The 21338-nt window shown below is 44.2% G+C and overlaps 1 protein-coding gene across 1 annotated transcript; it reads left to right on the forward strand.

Moving 5' to 3' along the window:
• The first annotated feature begins 3336 nt into the window (after positions 1-3336).
• On the forward strand, positions 3337-4641 carry RAP2B (RAP2B, member of RAS oncogene family). Its single transcript, XM_004598088.2, has one exon. The coding sequence runs from the start codon at positions 3818-3820 to the stop codon at positions 4367-4369; it is 552 nt and encodes a 183-aa protein (XP_004598145.1). The 5' UTR covers positions 3337-3817; the 3' UTR covers positions 4370-4641.
• Positions 4642-21338: the final 16697 nt, after the last annotated feature.

Genomic DNA, 21338 nt, shown 5'->3' on the forward strand with positions numbered 1-21338 from the left:
GCCGGGCCCTGTACTTGCTAGTACATACAAGAATCTGTTCTGGGATCACCACAGACAAAGTTTCTTTGGGGATCTCCCCAATCGAACTGCCGGACTCAGAACCCTAACCATGAAAAGACAGAGGACAGAAAAAATCAATTGACTACCCCAGCCATATGTTGGCAGCGAAAAACTGGGCAAACGGAGACTCTAAGATGGACTATGTCAATCAGTGGTTTCTTCAACGACCTCATCGTGCTTGGAATGGCGAGACTGGCAGCGATTCAGAACTGCTGAACTATCAGAACCACCTGAGCAAGACCCTCGGAACATGCCCCACATTGGGGACCTGGGGTGGGTGGGAGACTGGGTGGGGCTTCTCCCTTTACCTCCCCCTTTATCCCAGACACAGGAAAAAAATGGGAAAATAATAGTCTTACCCACTTTCCTGTAGCCCTTGAACCTTTGTGACCTAATTAACTATGTAAAGATTGTCAAAAATAAAGAAAAAATAGCAAAAAAAAGATAAGAAAAAAATAATACAAAAGCAAGCAAGCAAGCAAGCATCCCGTCGGTAGCACATTTCTGGCCCTGAGGAGGCCGTCCACGGGACCTAGTCACCGGGTTCCTTGTGATCTAGAGGATGTCTCTCCCAGGTGTGTCTGGGTAGCAACCGCAGGCATGTCTGGGCTGCACCTGTCAGTTATCCCTACAGATGGCCTGGCGTCGTGGGAAGAACAAAGCAGTCAGGATCTCTGTTCCGCTTTCTAGGCTGTGAGATGAAGGGTTTTGATGAAGTGACTCTCCCCACAGCTCCTTGGGCAGCTAGGCCCACAGGGAAAATCCTGGACTCTTATCATTGAACAGATGGAGAATCTGAGGGCAGGAGAACTTAGCCTGTCCATAGCCCCAAGTAAAAACCGCTCCTCCATCCTGGAGGTTAGACACCAGGCCTCTAAAGACAACAACGCATTTTCTGCTACAGCATATGCCACACCTCTGTGGGCTAGAGTCCCACACATTGGGATGTATATGTTACAAATCAAGAAAAAACTCATAAACCAAATCTGATGTAGCTTCTGGCCTAACTCAGGTATGGGCAAGGAGGTAGGAACTACACTTCTACTCATCCAACCTCTCCCGTCCTGACTGCTCTCCAACGTGCCTTGTTGCTTTACAGCAGAGAACTCAGCAGAATCGGAGCCTTGGTGTGACCTTCCCTTCTTCCCTTTCCCCGGCTCCCAGTCAGCCAGGCAGGGCTGATGCCAGCGGTCTGATCCGGCACCAGACTGGGCCCAAAGCAGAGGAAGTGCCTGCAGCCGCCCACAGCTCCAACTGCTGAGCCATGTCACAGGAGGGAACTCAGAGGTCGTAGTAGATCCCAGCAGCAGGCTGGGCACCATTTACGTAGAGCATTACATACTAGAGTTCTGACTGCCCGGAACACGGTCGGCCACCCTGGCCCTGTGCTAATGAGCAACCGCATCGCCAGCAAAGCAGAAGCTGGTTCCCAGCGAAACTCCAGCTCACGTGTGTGTGTGAGTCAGTGCGACCACACTGCGTGGAGATCCCCCTCAAGAACCAGTGATGACTGACTACACTCTGGTGAGAGGGTACAGACGATTTCGGCCACTCTGCGAGCTGCAGTCTGTGAGGGCTGCTAGTGGCTTAGGCAAGTTACTGGGCACCTCATGACCTCAGTGTGCTTGCCTTGAAAAGGTGTTGTAATAATAGGTAAGAGCAGGAGGAGCTGAGCCAACGCGTGCAAAACGCTTGGCAGAGGTAAGGCACTGCGGAAACGCCAGCAGGGTTCTGTGCAGGCAAATGTGCTCTGCCGAGGTTTTTCTGGAGTTACATAAGCTCGTTGATATCTGCTCTCCAGCAGTCAAGGTGAAGGCAGGGGTGAGCCAAAGGTGGAGGAGCTCCCGCCGCGTCCAGAGCAGGGTATTCAAGCAGGATGGGGGCACCGCGGGCAGGGCTCTGGCAAAGGTTAACTCTCCAGCGTGGTCGTGATTCACAACGGCACGAGGAATCGAAACCCGGAGTCGGTGCCCGGCCGGGCTCATTCCTGCGACGCGGACGTTAGGTGGGCGGGCAGCGGGCACAGTCCCCGCCCTCGCCCCGGGGCGCAGCCGCCAACGCCGAATCCGTGGGCAGGTCCCGACACCTCGGCTCGACCGGGCACCGGCGAGGCTCGGGACAGGTCGGGGCATCTCCCCGACTCCTCCCGGGAGCGGGCACGCAGGCTGAGCCCAGCCTGGCAAGCGGGCGCCCGGAAGCGAGGACGAGTCCTACGGGACAAGCCCGGGCAACCACCCCAGCTCTCCGGGAGGAACCAACTCCCAGTGCCCAAGTGTCCTCGCAGTCAAACTTTAGCTGCTTCTCGCGCACGGTGGGGGGAGCTGCCAGGGGCGCCTGCTGCTGCTGCCCCACAGGGCCAGTCGTGACTGGGCATCGGCGACTCCGAGGCAACAAAGGACTATATTTAGTTCTGCGTTCCCCGCCTAAAATTCCTTGTTTCCCTCCTCGCTTCCAAACGACTGGCTTGGGGCAAGTGGGCGGGAGGGGGCGGGGAGCGGCGGGGAAAGAACAGCTGGGCCTCTCCGCCCAAGCTCTATAAATATCCAATGGCGCGCGGAGGCTACTTTGCAGCCAATGGAGCGGCCCTCCTGCCCGGCCTGCCCTGGGCACCCCTGCCGGGGTGTGAGAGTGGCGCCCGGGGCCCAGCGAGGGCGGAGCTGGGGGAGCAGGCGCTGGGGCGGGCGCGTGGGTGTGCACTGCCGCAGCAGCTTCCTACTTCCATGCGCCCGCACCGGCTCGGCCCACTGAGCATGCCCCGACGGACGGCGAGCCGCCGGCGCGGCCTCCGGGCTCCGGGTTTTGGCTGCGGCACAGGGCCGGGTGGAGGTGGGTGGGACCCGCCGGGGACCTCGCCGGAGCGGGAGCAGACGCACCCCCAGACGCCCCGCCACCGTGTTCAGGCGGGACCGTGCGCCCGGGGCGCGGGCTGGCCTCCGTGTTCTTTGTCCCAGGGGAATGGATGCTCGGTGGCCCCCGAGGGCCTGTGATGAGGGGCGTCGGTCAGAGCGCTCCCCGCGCCTTCCTAGAGGCGGCCCGCCGGCCCTCCAGGCTTCTCCAAGAAGCTTGGAAAGGAACGGCCGACCGCCCCGGCGCCTCACAAGGCCCCGACTCGCCGGGACCGCGCACAGCCCATGTTCCATCTGCAAACTCGGCGAAGCTCCCGGAGCCTCCAGCCCCCCCGAGTCCCCGCCCTCGGCTCCGCCCCCGCTCGGTCTCGCCGAAAACCCGGAGCGGCGGCGCGGGCTGCCGGGGCGCGGCCGGCGGCGCACTGGGCATGCTCGCGCGCGCCGGGGAGGGCCGGGCGGCGCGCGGCCACTAGGAAGCCCTTGGCCGGCCGAGGCTGCAGGCGAGAGCGCGATGGGCCGCGGCGGTGGGCGCACGTCCCGCGGGGACTCATGCCACGAGCGGCCCGGCCGGGCGCTCAATTAGCAGCCGCCTCCGCCGCCGCCTCCACCACCACCGCCGCCGCCACCACCGCCTCCCCGCGCTCGCCGGCTGCCGCCGTCCCCGCGCGCGGACTGCCGGCATTGTCCTCCGGTCCGCCGCCGCGGACTGCCGGGGGGGCGCCCGGGACCCGCCACCGCCGCCGGCCGGCCGCGCAGCTGCCCCGGTGCCCCGCGCCTCCCGTCGGCCCGGCGGCGAGCTCCGGAGGCGCGCTGAGGCAGCCGAGCCGTCCCGCCGCCAAGCCCTGCCCTCCGCGGCGCGCAAGCCCCGACGGGGCCGCGGCGGGCGCCCGGCGAGCGCTGCTGCCGGAGCCATGAGAGAGTACAAAGTGGTGGTGCTGGGCTCGGGCGGCGTGGGCAAGTCCGCGCTCACCGTGCAGTTCGTGACGGGCTCCTTCATCGAGAAGTACGACCCGACCATCGAGGACTTCTACCGTAAGGAGATCGAGGTGGACTCGTCGCCGTCGGTGCTGGAGATCCTGGACACGGCGGGCACCGAGCAGTTCGCCTCCATGCGGGACCTGTACATCAAGAACGGCCAGGGCTTCATCCTCGTCTACAGCCTCGTCAACCAGCAGAGCTTCCAGGACATCAAGCCCATGCGGGACCAGATCATCCGCGTGAAGCGGTACGAGCGCGTGCCCATGATCCTGGTGGGCAATAAGGTGGACCTGGAGGGCGAGCGCGAGGTCTCGTACGGCGAGGGCAAGGCCCTGGCCGAGGAGTGGAGCTGCCCCTTCATGGAGACGTCGGCCAAAAACAAAGCCTCGGTGGACGAGCTGTTCGCCGAGATCGTGCGGCAGATGAACTACGCGGCGCAGCCCACGGGCGACGAGGGCTGCTGCTCGGCCTGCGTGATCCTCTGAGCGCCCCCGCACCCCACCCGGCCGCGCTCGGCGCACAAAAGCCAAACCACCGACTCTTCTGCAATGTGATTCTTGGTGTTTTTTTTTTTTCCCCTCCCTCTTCTTTGCTTTGAGATTGGAGACAACTTTGCAAGGGCCGGGGTGCTCCCGGGAGCCCTGGCGGCCTGCGCGCCCTGTGTTCCAAGGGAGTGTCCCGCCCTGACCATCCGACGCCCTGGTGGAAGTGTGGCTCTGGTTTTTGTTTTTTGTTTTTTTTGCAGCATGTACACTTTTCGTTGATTTGGGTTGACACCCCCACCGCCCCTCCTCCTCTGAGTCGCCCGAAAAGGCTCTGTTACCGGCAAGCAAAAAAGTTTCAGCTGCAAAAAGATGGGGGGAGGGGGAAAGGAAGTGGAAGGGGAGAAGGAGATGAGGCTGGGGGCGGGGTCCTCCTTTTTGTGTGTGTATATGTGTCAACAACTGTTTTCTAGTTCCAAGTTTTAAATACCTGGAAGGAAGCCCGGGAGAACCATATGAAGGAGCAAGGAGATGAGGAGGAAACGTTGGAGTTTTTTCCCTTGTTTTCCAGGAGTAGCTGGAAGTTAAGTTTGGGTCCCTTTTCTGCCAGCTTGGAAGGGCAACCCCGTGACTGCGTCTCTGAGGCTGTCTATGCAAAGTTGGATTCTTGTTACCGTGTATCCAATTGGAAGTATTGCACATGTGAACTGGGACTGTTAACACTGAGGCCAATACAGTGTGGGGTGCCAGAAAGTGTCTGCTGATATTTGTGGAAAAAGAAAAATTCTATTTTGTTTACCTACTGTATCAAAAGGGAGTTTGGGGGGAGAATGGTAGTATTTTTTTTTATCAGCTGTGAAAAAAGAAATTGTTACAGATCTGCACATTTGCCTGTGTACCAGTGTGTGTATGTGTGTGCGTGTGTTGATAAACCTAGCGCTTTTTTGGTGTTTGTTTTATTTTAATTTTTTTTTTAAGATTTTAAGGATTTGCTTTTTAAGACACAGTACAAAGACTTTGTGCGTGTGATTCAGGGCCCCCAGCACCCCTGCGTCTGCAGAGTGCCTTCAAAACTCAGCTGGTCCAGCCGGTGCCAACCTGTGAACTGCCCATGCCACCCCCAACCTGCTCGTCCCCCAAACCACTTGTCAGTATCCTTGCAGCCATCTCCCAGCCAGGACAATAGGGCCTGTTGATCAGTGAATTTCTTTCATTATGTTCAGCCTTTAAAATGTAATTTCCGTGTTTTGCAGTGGGTTGGTTTCTTTCTTTTTTTTTTTTTTTTTAAATTTCGGGGCTTCATTTTGTTCCAGTGTTCAGGTTAGCTCGTTCTTTATATTGTTTTTACTTTTTTTTTTTTTATTATGTGTTATGTTATAAGATGTTCCTTCAGAAGCAAAGAGTAAAATTTTACTGTTGTGATGTACCAAGAGAATTCTAATTGTAATTTTTGATTCCATGCGTTTCCTCATTGTCTCTTCATTTTAAGACTTTTAATACAGATGTCGTTTTTAAAGAAACAAACCCAAAATTACTGTTTGTGTTTCTGTGTTTCATGTTCTGTGACTCAATACAGTGTCATGGCTGGAGTGGACAGGGACAGGTGCATGCTGGTCCCCAGAGTTGCTCGCCACCACGGGAGGATGCAGTGGCTCAGGGTCCAGCTGCGCCACCTTGCTTCTCACTTCCATGTGGAGAAAATCACCAAGAGCTGAGAAGCCCCAAGTCCGACTTGATGAGCAGTGGCGGTGTGTTGGAGCCCCTAACTGCGCTGTAGTGGGAGAGGGGAGCGCCGGCTGCTTCTCCGCCCTGGGAAAGGAACCATCTGTCCATCCGAGAGTAGCCTGGCACTTACTTATTTATTATTTTTTGCATTATATTTGTATGTCTTAGATCATGTCAGCGCTTTTCAGGCATTTAGCCTGGAAGGAGATTTAAAAGAAGATGGAGAAGAAAACAGGCTGAGCCAGTTGCTTTGCATGCTTTGCACTGTGCAGCTCTGTGGGCCAGGTTTGACTGCTTAGCTTCTTCCTCCTGTCGGTAGGAGGCAGTGCGAGCTTTTCATTCTTGTTTTTGTTCATGAATTCTTCAGCCAGTAACAACCTGCAGAATAAGAAAGTCTTGTGGTTGTATATATTGAAAGTATGTGTTATACTTTAGGTCTGAAGTGTAGCTGAAATCTAAGAGTCTTTGGGGAAGAAAAGGATATGTTTTGCCAATGCCAAAAGAAACTACAATATATACCTGTAGTCAAATATTGCCTTTCTTTCTTCTTTTTCTTCTCTCTCTTTTTTTTTTTTTTTTTTTTTTTTTTTTCGGTGCAGAAAGCATTTCATGACTTCATTGTGGTGGACGAATAAGAGTTTTGCCTGTGATGGTCCAGTTCCCATTTTGCATTTTAAAAAATTTGCCCTCTTTTCAGTTCAGTTTATTACCAAACATAATAAGAAGACAGTATTGTAGATATTTTAGATGTAGAAATTGAGAGAAACTGCTCATACCTCAGCCTTTACAAAGATTCGTGTTTGTATGTGAATGAATTGAGTTGCTTCACAGGTCTAAAGTGTTGAAAAATTGCTTCACAGTGTCAAGTGAATAATGTTTTCCGAAAAGGCGTTTGATGATTGTATTTTTTTTTTTAAAGAAAGCCTTTTGACATTAAATGCTGCGAAGTTTCAAATTTCAGAAACGCACACCCTCCTGACAGGATGGATTTGGAAGTGGAAAATGGGAGATGAAATATGCTGTGGGTGCGTTACTCACCTTCAGCCGGGCGGGAGCCATCGGCGTGACTCACTTCTGGAGAGTTCCGTGGAGGCAGAGCTGAAGGGCTTAGAACGTTTTTACTGAATGCTATAAATGCTCTCCGGATTCTCGGCAAAAGCAATTTTCTGTACCTAGAACAGAAAAAAAAAAAAAAAAGCAGCTCTGTAGCTTTTGACATTCTCCATTGTTTTCTTGACAAAATTGAAAGAAACCAGTTCTTGGGAGAAAAACAAAAAGTGCGTTTTTAAGAATATGCCAGTTGATTTGGCCAGTGAGAACTCCTAGTATTCTGGTGTGAAAAGATAAAAGCATTTGTTCCAGGGAAGCCTTGGGCTGACTTCAGAGTGTGAAAGGAAGTGAGTCAGGGAGGGAGGTGTGCGGGGCAGTCACCTGTCAAAACAAATGGATGGGAAAGGAGCCTTTATCTTGGGGAGCAAAAGCTGACTTTTAAACTTGACCCCTGCTGTTTTTATTTTAAGCAGCTTTTCCTTTTAGGCCTTGACATTCATTCGTGTTTTCTGTCATTTCAAAGATATATTTTTTTTCTCCTTTCCTAATAATCCCAGGAAAGTTAAAGGTATTATCTAAATGCAATCTTTTCAGCTTCGGAAGTTAAGGCTCTTAGGTCAAACAGGTTCTACATTGTTAAAATAAAACCTTGCTGAGTCACATTTGGGTCCATCTGTTTGGGGTTAAAATTCCCTGTGTGTGTGAGGCTCTATTCTTCCAGATTGGTTAGTATCTTTTGCAGTGGGAATCCGGCAGTGTTGGAACTGATCGGGTAGATTGCCCTGTGTTCTCTCTTGAGCTCCATTCCTGTAGTGTCTCACATGGGCGACATGAGAATGGGAGAAAGTTCTGTGTCACAGTGGGTGTTGACAAGCAGCTGCAAAATGCCTCAACTTAGCTGTCATAAAACCGTATTCTCAATAGCTGGGATGCGTTGCTACAGTATAAAGGGAGCCAACATTTACTTTGCACATCACTGCTGTTAAGATATTATCAAAGGTTTGTCACAGTGCTTGCTTAATTGGGAGAAACTTGCTAATGTGATTACTGTTGTGAAAATGTAGTGAGGCTTTCAATATTACTTGTAGGGAGAGGTATTCTTGTTTTTGGTGTCTTAGACTGACAAAAGGAATGAATAAATACATTTAGCTAAACCTAGCCTTAGTTCTGGTGGAGATACTTGGAATAGGATTTTTTTGTTGGCTACAGGGATTGCCTGCTTAAAGGTTCTCAAATCTGACAACATATCAGCATTTGCAGCAGGTGAAAAGCACGTCATTCAGAACCGTTCTGATTTCGTACATGGTAGTAGACCCAGTCCCAGGGACCAACCTTCAAGAACTGGTGATGTACTCCAAACTGCCAATGAGACCCATATTGAGAGCCATTCGCCTTTGGATACATGGCCTTAAGACCCATGCACAGCGCCAAGAGTGCCAGCTACAACAGTCAAAATAATCTAACATTGAACTCCAGCTGAAAATAAAGTAGCACCATTCTCACTTAGGTTGAACTGTTGCATGTAAAAGAGAAAGAGGTGCTGGGAGCAGAGTTTCTGATTTTTTTTGTTGTTTGTCTTTTTGATTATGTGTGCAGTGTGGCAGTGGTTTTTGCTGTTAATTCATAAGGTGACTTTAAATGAGAATGTGACTAGGTTACAGACATGGCCTAAAGCACAGAATCGGCACACCCGCCCTAACTCCCCAAAATTGGATTTGAGAGGAGACTTTGGCAGAAAGGAACGCTGGGTAGGAAGTTGTTTGTGTCTTGTTAACCCTACAGGATGCAGCTTCTCATGTCTGCAGATGAGGTGCAGGCCGAGTGGAGCTCTGGGTCAGGCTCTCACATGTCCAGTCTCTGATGTTCAGTTTCTTAATCAGCTGTGAGTGAATTCAGTGTCAAGTGGTCCTGTTGCTGTCCTTTCTGGAGAAATACACCCCAAAACTACCAGGCATCTCGTTTTGTTGGGTTGCGTAGTGTCTGCGCGAGTTTACCAATCTCTGTGTTAAAAGATCTGGGTTTTAGAGATAGTTGGAGTGACTTTGAAAGAAACGGTGAAGAGATTTAATTATAAATTGTGGAATTGCTCATTTCAAGCTTTCTTATAATTCAGAGTTCAATCCCAAATGATAGGATGAGTAATAGCTACCATTTAAATATTCAGAATAATATAATAATGTTTGCATGAGGGACCTAGCTCAAATCCTCTTTTTAAAGTCTAATATTTTCTAGATTTGGGTTAGTGGCTTGTTTTTGCCCTCATACTCCCATTATTTATTTTTTATGGAAAACTGTTTATTTCACCCTGATTTTGTTGTTATTTTTATAGCATAACAGTTTAAGGTTTGTTGTGGCAGCTTACTGTTTGCTGAATCAGTTGCATTATGGAGTGTTAAGCAAGTCTGAAATAATTATAAGGAGCTGAGTAATGTTGGTTAAACAATAGGTGTTTGTCTCAGAATAGAGTTATAAAGAAATCCAACTACACATAGAATCAACAATTTTTTTTTTTAAGTTCAGCTTTCCTGCTGGCAAAGGAATGTATGAGTATGTACTGATACTGAGATTCCCATTAAGGGTTATGCATCTGTAAGGTTCTCTCTTAGAGATCTGTGAGCATTTTAGTGGGCTCCGTAATCAAACAGCTTTTGTTGCCTGTGATAGGATAATGAAGCTTGGCCTTTGTATATTTTCATCTTGCCTTTAATTTTCTGAGTATTTCTGTTGTTACTATGGATTATTACTACTTGATTTTTGTTAAGCTGTTTGAACTTAAAGATTATGTTTATTTTGAAAAAATGTATTTTAAAAGGATCATATATTACAAAGTTATATGCTCTAACACGATCAGAATTGGTTTATTCTGGAATGAACTGGTTCATTCCCATGGTAGCCTATAGTTGTTAGAACTGAACCATTTTACCTTACCAGGATGAATGAATAATGAATGCCAATTTCTAAAGCCTTAATTTGTGGCATTATTTGTCTTACAAAGCAGAAAGTGTTAGCTAGTATAGCAGGACAAGCAAAACATAGTCTTATGATTTGGGACATTGTGAATGTCTGTTTTATAAAGTGGAAGGGATGGCTATTAGCATTCTGTCTTGTTCAACTGACCAAACTTCTTATAAAAAGCATTATCTTGTAAAATTATGTTAGATTAAGTTTGTCGGAAGTTTTAAAATTGTGCAGTTGTTTTATTTGCAATAATCCTGAGACATTGCAAAAGCGCCACGAATATTTTCCGAGAAAGAAAACAGATTATTGATACACTGAGAATACAAGTGCCCAAAAAAGGCCCGAGATTGTTCCTTGATTAGTGAGTGTGGTCATAGTAGAGGTTGGTAAACACAGGTGATTGTGACTCATTCATTGCCTACCAGGTGTCAGCACACAGTCCAGGGCATGGGGACCGCTGCCTAAGGGGAGGCCAGGCAGCAGAAGCAAGGTAGCTGCCCTTGGTCACACACTGTGAGGACAGTCAACAGTAAGCAGTGAGAGCGTATCTTCATGTGTCGCTTGTGATACTATAGCTCACAGGGGGATGGGCTAGATAAATTAGTTGAAAATTGGTCTTTGAAAGACATGTGTACAGTATACATATTGCATGTGAAACGAAGAAGACTGTGGGTTCAAGTATTTGTGAGTGATTTCAGGCTTCCTTTTTGAGATTGGCTAAAATTGAACACTTAAAAATAGGAAACCGTTTTTGCCTTTAAATTTTCATGTCAAAAGGAAGAGGAAAAATAGCAGAGAAGCCTCACAAAAGAATTTGGCATCCATCTTTTATTTTTTAAATGAGGAAACAATGAAGATAATGTAGGTGATGGTCTCTAAACAAAAAGCAATTTTTTGAGATCCTCATGTGAAGAAGGCTCACCATAAGGTGTTTCTTTTGAAAAAGATTAGCTTATGAAAACGGCTCTACCAAAGAATGAAGCTGAAGTTTTCAGCGTGCCACACCAATAGCAACTAGACAAAGGCTCCGGTTTTTATGCCTTTGTAAGTTCTTAGGGAAGATGATAACCAGCTCAGAGAAAGAAGTGTTTGGGGCCAAGATGCAGGAGGTGACAATAGTATCCAATGATTGTAAAGCCATATAAATGGAAGGGTGGGGTCGTATTATTAATGTCTGACAATTTTGCACAGTCATTTGTAATGGCCATTTTGTGTAGACTATCTTCTAAATTAATATACTTTAGAGGTATGTCACACAATTAGAGATAGCAGAAGAGTTCCTGAGAAGGTATTCTTTGCTTATTTAAAAATAAATCTGATTGCTATTTCTGATAACTATATAACCTTTGCAAAATGAATATGTAATAAGTTTTATAGGTTGAGTAAAGTTTTTAACATATGTTAGAAAGTTTACAGAAGGTTTCAGAATCTGGGTAGTCTTGAATTCAGAATATTTTAAGGTTTACATATCACCACAATATTTCAAACATTCAACAAAGGAGCTTATATGCAGAATACATTTATATATATATGGAAATTTATTTGAAGAAACTATTTCGAATGTATTTTAGACAATTCTGAGTTTACGTTGTAAGTAGATCATAGAATTACAAATATAGATACAGGTTTATTGCTAACATTATCATCTAGTCTTGAGTTCTTTACTCTGAATTTCGTGACATTTTCTAAAAGTCATACTTCTGTAATTTTTCCTTTATGTTTTATTTCATTCTGGATTTCATGATAAAACCCAACTGGTTTTTGTAAATTATTTTCTCTATCACTAATATATACCATATTAATTTATAGAAAAATCCAAAAGTTCCTTAGATGATGTATAGAATCAAAAGTATTTAATATATGGAAAAAAATTCCCAGTATACTTGAGGTCTAGACCGTAATAGATAACAACTAAGGCAGTTTGCCCACCAGACACTAACTTTAGATTTGTGAATAATCTGCTTTGTTTTTTAAAACTGATGATTGAGGTTTTGTAAAGTTTATTAGAGTCTGTGAATATTCATTTTATGGTGCTTAGAATTGCTGAGAAAAGTATTGCCAGAGCAACTCCTACTGTTGTCTAATCCTGTGCTTGGGTCCAAACAGAAATAACTTGACCAGATTCTGTTTTGTAAGAACATGCATGCATCTTGAAAGATAGCGCCATCACAACCGAGAGGAACTAACTTATCTTGTGGTTGAGAGCATATACAGCGGTAAGAGGAATGAGATAAAAATTATCCCCATCATTTTCATGCATTGAGCAGGCTGAGTGGTACATTAATTGCGAAGCTACAAGGAAGTCATGGAGCTGAAAACGGAACTCAACAGCTGACTGAAGGGTGTCGGGGGGTGTGTTCTGCCCGCTGCGCCAAGCCTGGATTCCTCCGAGCTGGAGGATTTCTGTGTGCTCAAAGTTGTAACGACTTAGGATTCGCTGAGGTTTCAGACTCCTGCTGGCCACAAGCGGAAGAAGCCATGGGGATAGAGTGGTCATCTTGCCAGAAATCAGACTCCAGCTTTTTCAGCCTCAGCCCTGTTAATATGTTGGGCTGGATAATTTTTTGTTGTGGGGTGTCGTATGCATTTTACGATGGTTAGCAACATTTCTGGGCCCTACCCGGTAAATGTCAGAGACATTGCCTTCTCCATAGTTGTAACAGTTCAAAATTGCTGCATCTACAGTCCTGGTTGAGAATCAAAACTTGGAGCTAGACCTAGGGCTGGAGGACTCCTAAAGCACAGGTTGACAGGTGCACTAGGGGGAACTAGGAGCAGTGAAAGCCTTTCCTTACTGCAGGTCATTGCCACTGATGTCTGGCTTTTGAAATGCCCGTGCTCTTATTCACAGCTAAGGGGATTGTAGCATTGGGGATTTGGGTTAGCTGGAGGAAAAAGGAATATTCCAAAAGAGGATGTGTTCTGGTTGGGGCCCCTGAAGTACGATGGCCAGAGACGTAGGAGGACCTGGTAGAATGGCAAAAGCCCTGGAAGGCAAGTTGAGGGTAACTGTTGCAGTACCCCGCTAAGTTTTAATGCTGGAGGAAGGCGTTCGTTCTGTACTCACTGTCTGCCAGTTCACCCTGCAGTCAGTCTCCATTTGGCCAAATCCTATCACCTGTTGAACACTTGACCCAGGATGGAAAGGATGCACCTTTAGCATCATCGTCCCCACCGCCCTTTATTTTAGCTCCTTTCCCCCTTTCTTCTGTTGCTCATTACCTCCAGAAGCGATGGGCATGGCCGTCAAGTAGGGGGCAGCTGAGGCGGCCGCGGGTGGCTGCTCTGGAATCAAGTGCCTCTGGAATCTGGCAGCCTCCTGTTAAGACACGTGCTGTGGCTGCCAACCCTGGAATTCAGCACTGAGTATCCTGTCAGCAAGTTCATTAACGTGGAATCAATGCAGTGACCATGGATCTTTAATTTACTCTTTCACCAGACATGGTGCTTTTTGTTCTTAACTCTTAAATGAAAGAGATAGTTTAAAACCTATGCAAGATACCCCCAAAACGTTAAGCCATTGGACTATTGAGCACTCTACCTGTAAAAATTGTCATTCTGCATTTCAAAAAGGGGACATATTTTGCAAATCAAGCATTCCCAGTACCTCGGGCAAGTTAAGGGTTTTGCACATGAGTGAGAACAAACTGCAAAGCCTCTAGAAGTTTCTAACCATTCAGAAGATTTTAAGAATAAGGTAGGCAATACATGAACCAATCCCCTGAACAGAAGATACTATTTGGTGAAAATAAGTGAGCGATTTTAGTAGCTGAAACATACCCCTCAAGTTTAAATATAACCTTGTATTTGAAAGGATGGTCTTATTAGAAATATTTGATTCTCTGTAGTATCTGTGTTAAATTGAAAGTGGAAATATCAGATTTGATTGATAATGTGATCACAACAGAGATAGAGAAAATGGATTCGCTGTAACTGAATTTCCTGTTTTTCTTATACTGTTTTCATTTTTATAATCATCTGTGCTGTTTTGCAGCATTTTTTTCCCTTTTCGTTTGGTTTTATTGCCTTCGGGGAGTACAACATTTTCTTTGTAATTAAAAAGTCTATAACATAGGGAAATATTCAGTCATGAACTATTGTAGCCAGTAGCCAGGAAAACCGATGTATTCATAAATTAAGCAAATAAATTAATTGTGCAGGATGTTTTGTAATGTCATTATTTGCAATTAGCTTTCATAGCTTGGATATGATTTTCAAGACCGCATTTTCAGTGGAAATGAAATTTGCTCCTGGATAAATGATCATTTGATAATTGTTTCTACATATGGTAGTTATTTTTAAGTTGTAGCAGCATGGTCTTTCCCCAGTAACATTATAAAGTAAAATATTATCAATTTTCCCATTAAACCTTTTTTTTTTCCACAGGAGTAGTACTTAATGAATGGAAAAAACCAAACAAACAACTCACTGAAAACCTATGTTTGTGAAAACCCAGAAGCCAGTCAGTGATTGCTTCGACTTTTTTGGGAATGATCACTTAGGAAGATGTATACTCTTCGTTACAAGTAATACAATTGATTTGTATCATGAAACACCAGGAATGTTTGCCAAGTGGGATGGTAGCAGCGGTTTGTTAACAACTTCACATGATGAATAGAAAAAATAACAAGAAACTTAAAAATGGCCTTGTGGAAAAATTTTACATGGTCATTTTAACATGCAGTTTTTTAAAATTTACAGGATGAAAATGATCAGATTTGGCAGCACAGTGATATCTGTCGAGAACTGCCCATTTTCATATTATTTGTTTCTAACTATCTGAATTATGTTCCTATTTCCTGGTTCATCTTGACATGGAAAACAGTCTATTTTTTTTTTCTAGAAAGTCTGAACATATTTTATTCCCCACAGTGAATTCTGAGTAGTACTGTGTCAGAACTCAAATAGATTTATTGAATCAGATGTTATATTTTTAGTGTCAGAAGACAATATATATATTTATATAGGTTTCATTAAGCAACAGTACATTTAGTAAAAAAATCAGATGATGGATATAATGGAGAAAATAAAGAATTTTAAAGATTTATTATTATTATTATTACTGGAAAGTCATTTACAGAAAGGAGAGACAAAGATCCTCTGTCTGCTAATTCACACTATAAATGTTAGAGCTGAGCCAATTCAAAGCCAAGAGCCTCCTCCTGATCTTCCAGGGGGATGCAGCATCCCGAGGCCTTGGGCCATCCTCCACCGCATTTTCTAGGCCATAAGCAGGGAGCTGGATGGGAAGTGGAACCCCTGGGAGACAAACCAGTGCTCACATGGGATCCTGGCACATACAAGGCAAGTTAGCCACTGAGCCATCACACTGGGCCCGGAAAATAGAATGAATTCTATAGTCACTGTTATTAGTGTGACTGAAATTTTATTCCCTTCCTTAAGTTTGTGAAATGAGTATTTTGTTAGCTATTTTTAATGTGCAACTTACAGCAAGAGTGAAACCTTTAAGAAATTTTTTGTCATAGAAATTATCTTTCAAGATATTCCACTTTGTATTATTCTTAACAGTTCACCTTAATGGAATTAAAGTATTTGTTCAAAATTGCATACCAAATTATGGTAGCCATAGCAACCGTATTTTACTCTCTTGTATAAGTCTGCTTCATGTCATGGTGCTTATGTGCAATATAACTCTAATTAATTTTTATTTTTCCTTAAATTAAGTGTGTGGTTTCTAGAAATAGAGAGTAGAGGATAGTGAGGACAATGGGACTGTTAATAGACTTTAAAGGTTCAGAAATAGGGGGTTAGTAAGTGATACAAGTATTTGCTTAACACATCAGCTATGCTATTTTATCGGAAAAAAAATCATGTTAAAACGCTTACATTCATGTTGTATTCATAATGATGTTGCTTTTAACTCATTAGACAACGTAGATGCTTAGTGTCTTTCATTATTCATTTTTTCACTAGAAGAAAAGCCTGTTAGAGCAAGGACTATATCTCACTCTTCTGTCCTCCGTATCTGAATAGACCCTGGTGTGAGTTAACACTCAGTGGTTGTTGAACTAATGAATACATGAACAACCACAGGGGCAGCACTAGAAATAGGTTACAATAGCCAGAAACATGGAAACATTTAAAAGCTTTGCAGCAACTCAAACAAGTATTGTTAGAGAATGAAAAACAATGGGCTCTATCTTTATTCATCAATTCTGAGAACTTGTGCTCAGATTGGCAATGTCCTCATAGTGTTAATGAAACTTAAATTTCAAAATCAAAGTTGAAGTTATTTGGGGGACAGGGGAGGGTGGTGGAAGTTGTGGCACAGTTGATTAAGACAATGCTGGGACAGCCACATCCCAATTTGGACTGTCAGCTAAAGTCCTGGTCCCTCCTCTCCACTCCCAGCTTCCTGCTTGCATGCCTGTAAAGACATTAGGTGATGGCCCAAGCGCTTGAGTTCTTTCCATCCGTCTTAGTCTGGCCCAGCAGCTTTTGTAGGCATTTGGGAGTGTGTAGAGATCTAGTGGATAGAAGATCTCTTGTTTCTGTCTCTCGCTTCCTTTCTCTCCCTCTTTCAGCCAGTTAGCTACTAACTAACTAAATCGGTTTTTCATTTTTAAATTATTATCATTTTATGAGATAGTTACATAGGCCCTTGATTTTTCCTGCAAATCTTCCCCTTCACCCACATACACACTGAGTTCTCCCATATCATGGCAACAGCAAAGTTCCTCATAAACAGTCGTAAGTTCCTCATTGCGGGCAAGGACAATGGCAGAGTCCAGCATCCCATTGTCAAAACACAGCCAACAGCTTCACTGGGAATCCATCCTCGATCCGGAAGTAGAGATGCACACTGCACCGTATCCTCACATCTGGACATGTCAGTCTCCACGGCACAGTCACTGTAAATCCCCCCAAGTGAAAAGCCACAAAACAGAATCAACAACAGGAAGAGAAACAGAAATTTACAATGCCGTGAAGTAGAACATGACACTGGAGATGACAGTCTCCATTACACGGTTACTATACATCCTCTTAAGTGAAAAGCCACAAAACGAAATCGACAACAGGAAAAAAAATTAGAAACTTAAAATGCCATGAAGTTAAATAACATGCTACTCAATGGCTAACATGTCGCTGAAGAAATGAAAAAGAAAATCAAAAACCTTCTTGAACAAAATGATGTTACTGTGTGGTCTATGAGTCATTGAAGAATTTAATGAGTAAAAACATGTTTTGAAGAAATGAAACTAAAAACAAAAGCATCAAAATCCATGAGATACAGTTTCTGCTGATCTTTGTTGGTAAAATATGTCTCCTACAGGCAACAAGTAGATGGGTTTTAGGCTTTTAATCCAGTCTCCTAAACTATGACATTTGATTGATTAGTTTCAGCCATTTACATTCAGGGTTAATATAAATCGTGGTAATTTGGTCCTGTCATTTTAGCAATGGGTTGTTCATTGATTTAGTCTTCTGTTGTCATTTCACTGGGATGTTCTTCACATTTGCCTTTGGTTTTGTTGGGTTCTATTCCTTTTCTCTGTCAGGAGAACATCTTTAAGTATCATTTGTAGGGCAGGTTTGGAAGAGGCATATTCTTTTAACTTTTCTTTACTGTGGAAGAATTTTGTTTCATTTTGGAAGACAAAGGAAAGCTTTGCTGGGTAAATTATCCTGGGCCAATTTTTTTTTTCTTTTAGAATCTGGAATATGTCACTCCATTCTCTTTTGGCCTGTACAGTTTCCTGTGAAAGGTCCCCTGTGAGTCTGATTGCCATTCCTCTCTATGTCAATTGTTTTTTTTTTTGCATGAGCACCTTTTCTTGTGTTCAATTGAAGAGAGCTTGATTTAAAATAAAAGCATATTGCTGTGCTTATTCTCTGAATTTCTGACACCTATTGGGCCCAGAGAGAGCATTTTCAACAAATCTCCTGGTGGCACTGATGCTGCTTGTTCACAGTTCATAGTTTATTTGCTGACATGTGCCATGACTTCAAGTTATTGTGATTTGTCCAACAAAGGAATGGCTAACTTGGAAATAAGACTAACAATTTCTAATATGGCCTATCATTTCTTGTCTGCCTTTGTGTTTCTTTGATGGAAGGGACACCTGCTTCATCTCAAAGTGATTTCAACATGTCCAGAAGCAAAAAAAATTATTAACTTGGTGATATTTCGTCTCTTCTTGTTTTTATTATTATTATTACAAAGTCGTGTTCCTGACACCTGCACTCCAGTAGTAAGCCATTGTGGAGATCTGATCTCCACTTGAAAGCAACAGTTGAATCACAAACTCATTTTTTCAGAGCAATCATAAAATTTCTTAATTTTACCTGTTCGACAGAAAGTGATTTTCAGGACAAACGCCTTTTATTGCAAAGCCCTTCTCTGTAGTAGCTCTCTATCAGAAGACTGTGAAACTGGGGAAAAAATTATGTTTGTTAAGAGTAGGGAATGAGTTATCTCCTGGGAGAGAATTAATGGAGATAATTCTGTGAATATGGTAGTATGAATACACTGTGATTGCCGATAGTTCACTTCCGTTGCAGGAGTAAGCGTGCTTTATCCGTAAGTGCACAATTGCATGTTAATCTCATTTGGAATGGTGGTAAAGCCAGATTTCCCCCAAATCCAATTACTCTGCTTTACCATCTTGAGTAAGTACATGAAAAACTCATATTCTTTAGCATAAATCATGTAATTTTATTACAAATAACAATATGGAAAAATTGGATGAAAAATAATTATTCTGAGTCACATTACGATTTTTTTTAAGATTTATTTTATTTTATTGGAAAGTCAGATATACAGAGAGGAGGAGAGACAGAGAAAGATCTTTCGTGCGATGACCCATTCCCCAAGTGAACGCAACATATGGTGCTATGCCGATCCGAAGCCAGGAGCCAGGAACTTCTTCCAGGTCTGCCACGGGGGTGCAGGGTCCCAAGGCTTTGGGCCGTCCTCAACAGCTTTCCCAGGCCACAAGCAGGGAGCTGGATGGAAAATGGAGCTGCCGGGATTAGAACCGGCGTCAATATGGGATTCCGGTGCATTCAAGGCGAGGACTTTAGCTGCTAGGCCACGCCGCCGGGCACATTATGATTTTTTTACAATTTGAAAATATTTTTTTCATTGCTTTCATTTAAAAATCAAGTCTTACAAGAAAATTTTTTTGCTGACTTGATGATTAGCACCGACAGGCCTGGAAAGAGTCCGAGGATCAACAGGAGGGGCATCTCAGCCTTGGCGCCTGGATCCTCCTGGGCACTGGAAGAAAAACTGGTAGAATTCTCTAGCGAGAACATGTATTATACATGATCACACACACAACCATATGTGCCGATTTTCTGCCACTGAACAGTTATCTCCTGCAGGACGACAGATCTAGCTCTGGCTCCAGATGCCCTGTCTCTCCTCTGTTTGAGTGCTGCTTCCTTTCATTTGCTCAAATAGAGTCTAAAAAATACTCAGCCTCCAGCACAGTTAAATCACAGGCACTTTCACTTGTCACACTCATCACCCGGCTTCCGAATGAAGGAGCAGCTGTTCAGATCCTCTCGGTACGGCACGAGGAGCACCGTCTCCCACTTCCTGTGGAGCTGGTGGGTTTGAACTGTTTCTGATTATTTCCAACAAGTAATCATCCAGTCTTTAAAAGAACACAAAAACTCTGCGTTGCTTTCTTGAGTAATTTGAATGACCATTTATTGCTTTCATCGCTAGAACAACTTGTATGTTTGGTCCCTAAATACAGCATTGTGAGAACTGCATCAAGAACTTTCATGTACCTGTGCTGTGTTGCTAGAAACAGCTAAATGCTTCTTCTCCCTGTGCCAGGAAGCCAAATAATTGTGTGCTCTGGGTTTTTTTTTTTAAATAGGTTTTTTTAATGTCTTCAATAATCCCACTTCAGTAGAAAGCTGTTCTCTAATGTAATTTAGCTTGGTTTCCTGAAATTGCCTTCTTGCTCTCTAAGAAGAAAATGAACCGCAGCAAATGGAGTGAGAGGGAGCAGGCAGTGTGAGGACGGACCGGATCTTGAATAGGATTGTTCTGCCTCCTCTTCACTGCTTGGAGCAGAGGTTCAGGAGAAGACAGATTTGAAGGGTGTTTGTACCTGGATGTTCTAGCTTTCATGGATATGTAATAACTCCATCTCTGAATCAATTACATCTTTATGATGTACAATTGGATTTTTCCAATGTTTGTGTGTCAGTGTGTTAAACTTCGGCATGTATGCCATTCACACAGAGGTCTCACTAAAATATAGATTCTGACTGAGCAGGTGTGAGATCCTACAACCATAACAAGCTCCATTATGATTCTAGTAGACTTCGTTTTGAATACTCAGAAGATGTGTCAAACAGGGTACAAATGCGTTTAAAGCCAGATTGTTTGCTCTTTTTTTATTTATATGACAAAAATTTTCAAAATGAAATAATCATTCTAGAACTTAAAGGCTCACGGTTGAAAAAATTTATTGTGAGAAATAAAGCTTAATTTTTTTTCAAAGTAGAGAATTTGGTATTGAATTTTTTTAATAATTGAAAGATACTGAAGTTGAGAACTTAGCAACTCTTTTAAATTAAGAAGTTTAAAAATGTGTCTAATTCCTAATGATTCATTTTGACTATCCTGAATTCTTCAGTTCTCATTTCACAGTGAACGTCAGTGCTTAGAAATTCAGTGTCGTTCAAAATTGGATTCCATTCTATGGGTATCAGTGAATAATTTTTCAGGCTAAATTTAATTTTAGAATGCTGTGTTTTTGGAGTCTGGATATCAATTAAGTACGTCACATTCTATGCCAGTTGAGCAATTCACATTTTTTTTCTTTCTCTTATAAAGTATTTGAAAGCATATTATTATAAGCCTAAGAAGTGTAGAATACTAGTGAAAGAATGGCATATTCTACATTCAGTTTATAATTAAAGTGAACACCAGGCCCAGCACAATAGCCTAGTGGCTAAAGTCCTCGCCTTTAAAGTGCTGGGATCCCATATGTCACCGGTTCTAATCCCAGCAGCACCACTTCCCATCCAGCTCCCTGTTTGTGACCTGGGAACGCAGTCAAGGACAGCCCAAAGCTTTGGGACCCTGCATCCCCGTGGGACACCCAGAAGAGATTCCTGGCTCCTGGCTTTGGCTCCTCCGGCCGTTGTGACCACTTAGGGAGTGAATCATTGGATGGAGGGTCTTTCTCTCTTTCTCTCCTTCGCTTTGTATACCTGACTTTGCAAAAAGAAAAAAAAATTGAACACCAAA

This window comes from Ochotona princeps, chromosome 3 (genome assembly GCF_030435755.1).
Source record: "Ochotona princeps isolate mOchPri1 chromosome 3, mOchPri1.hap1, whole genome shotgun sequence".
Lineage (NCBI taxonomy): Eukaryota > Metazoa > Chordata > Mammalia > Lagomorpha > Ochotonidae > Ochotona > Ochotona princeps.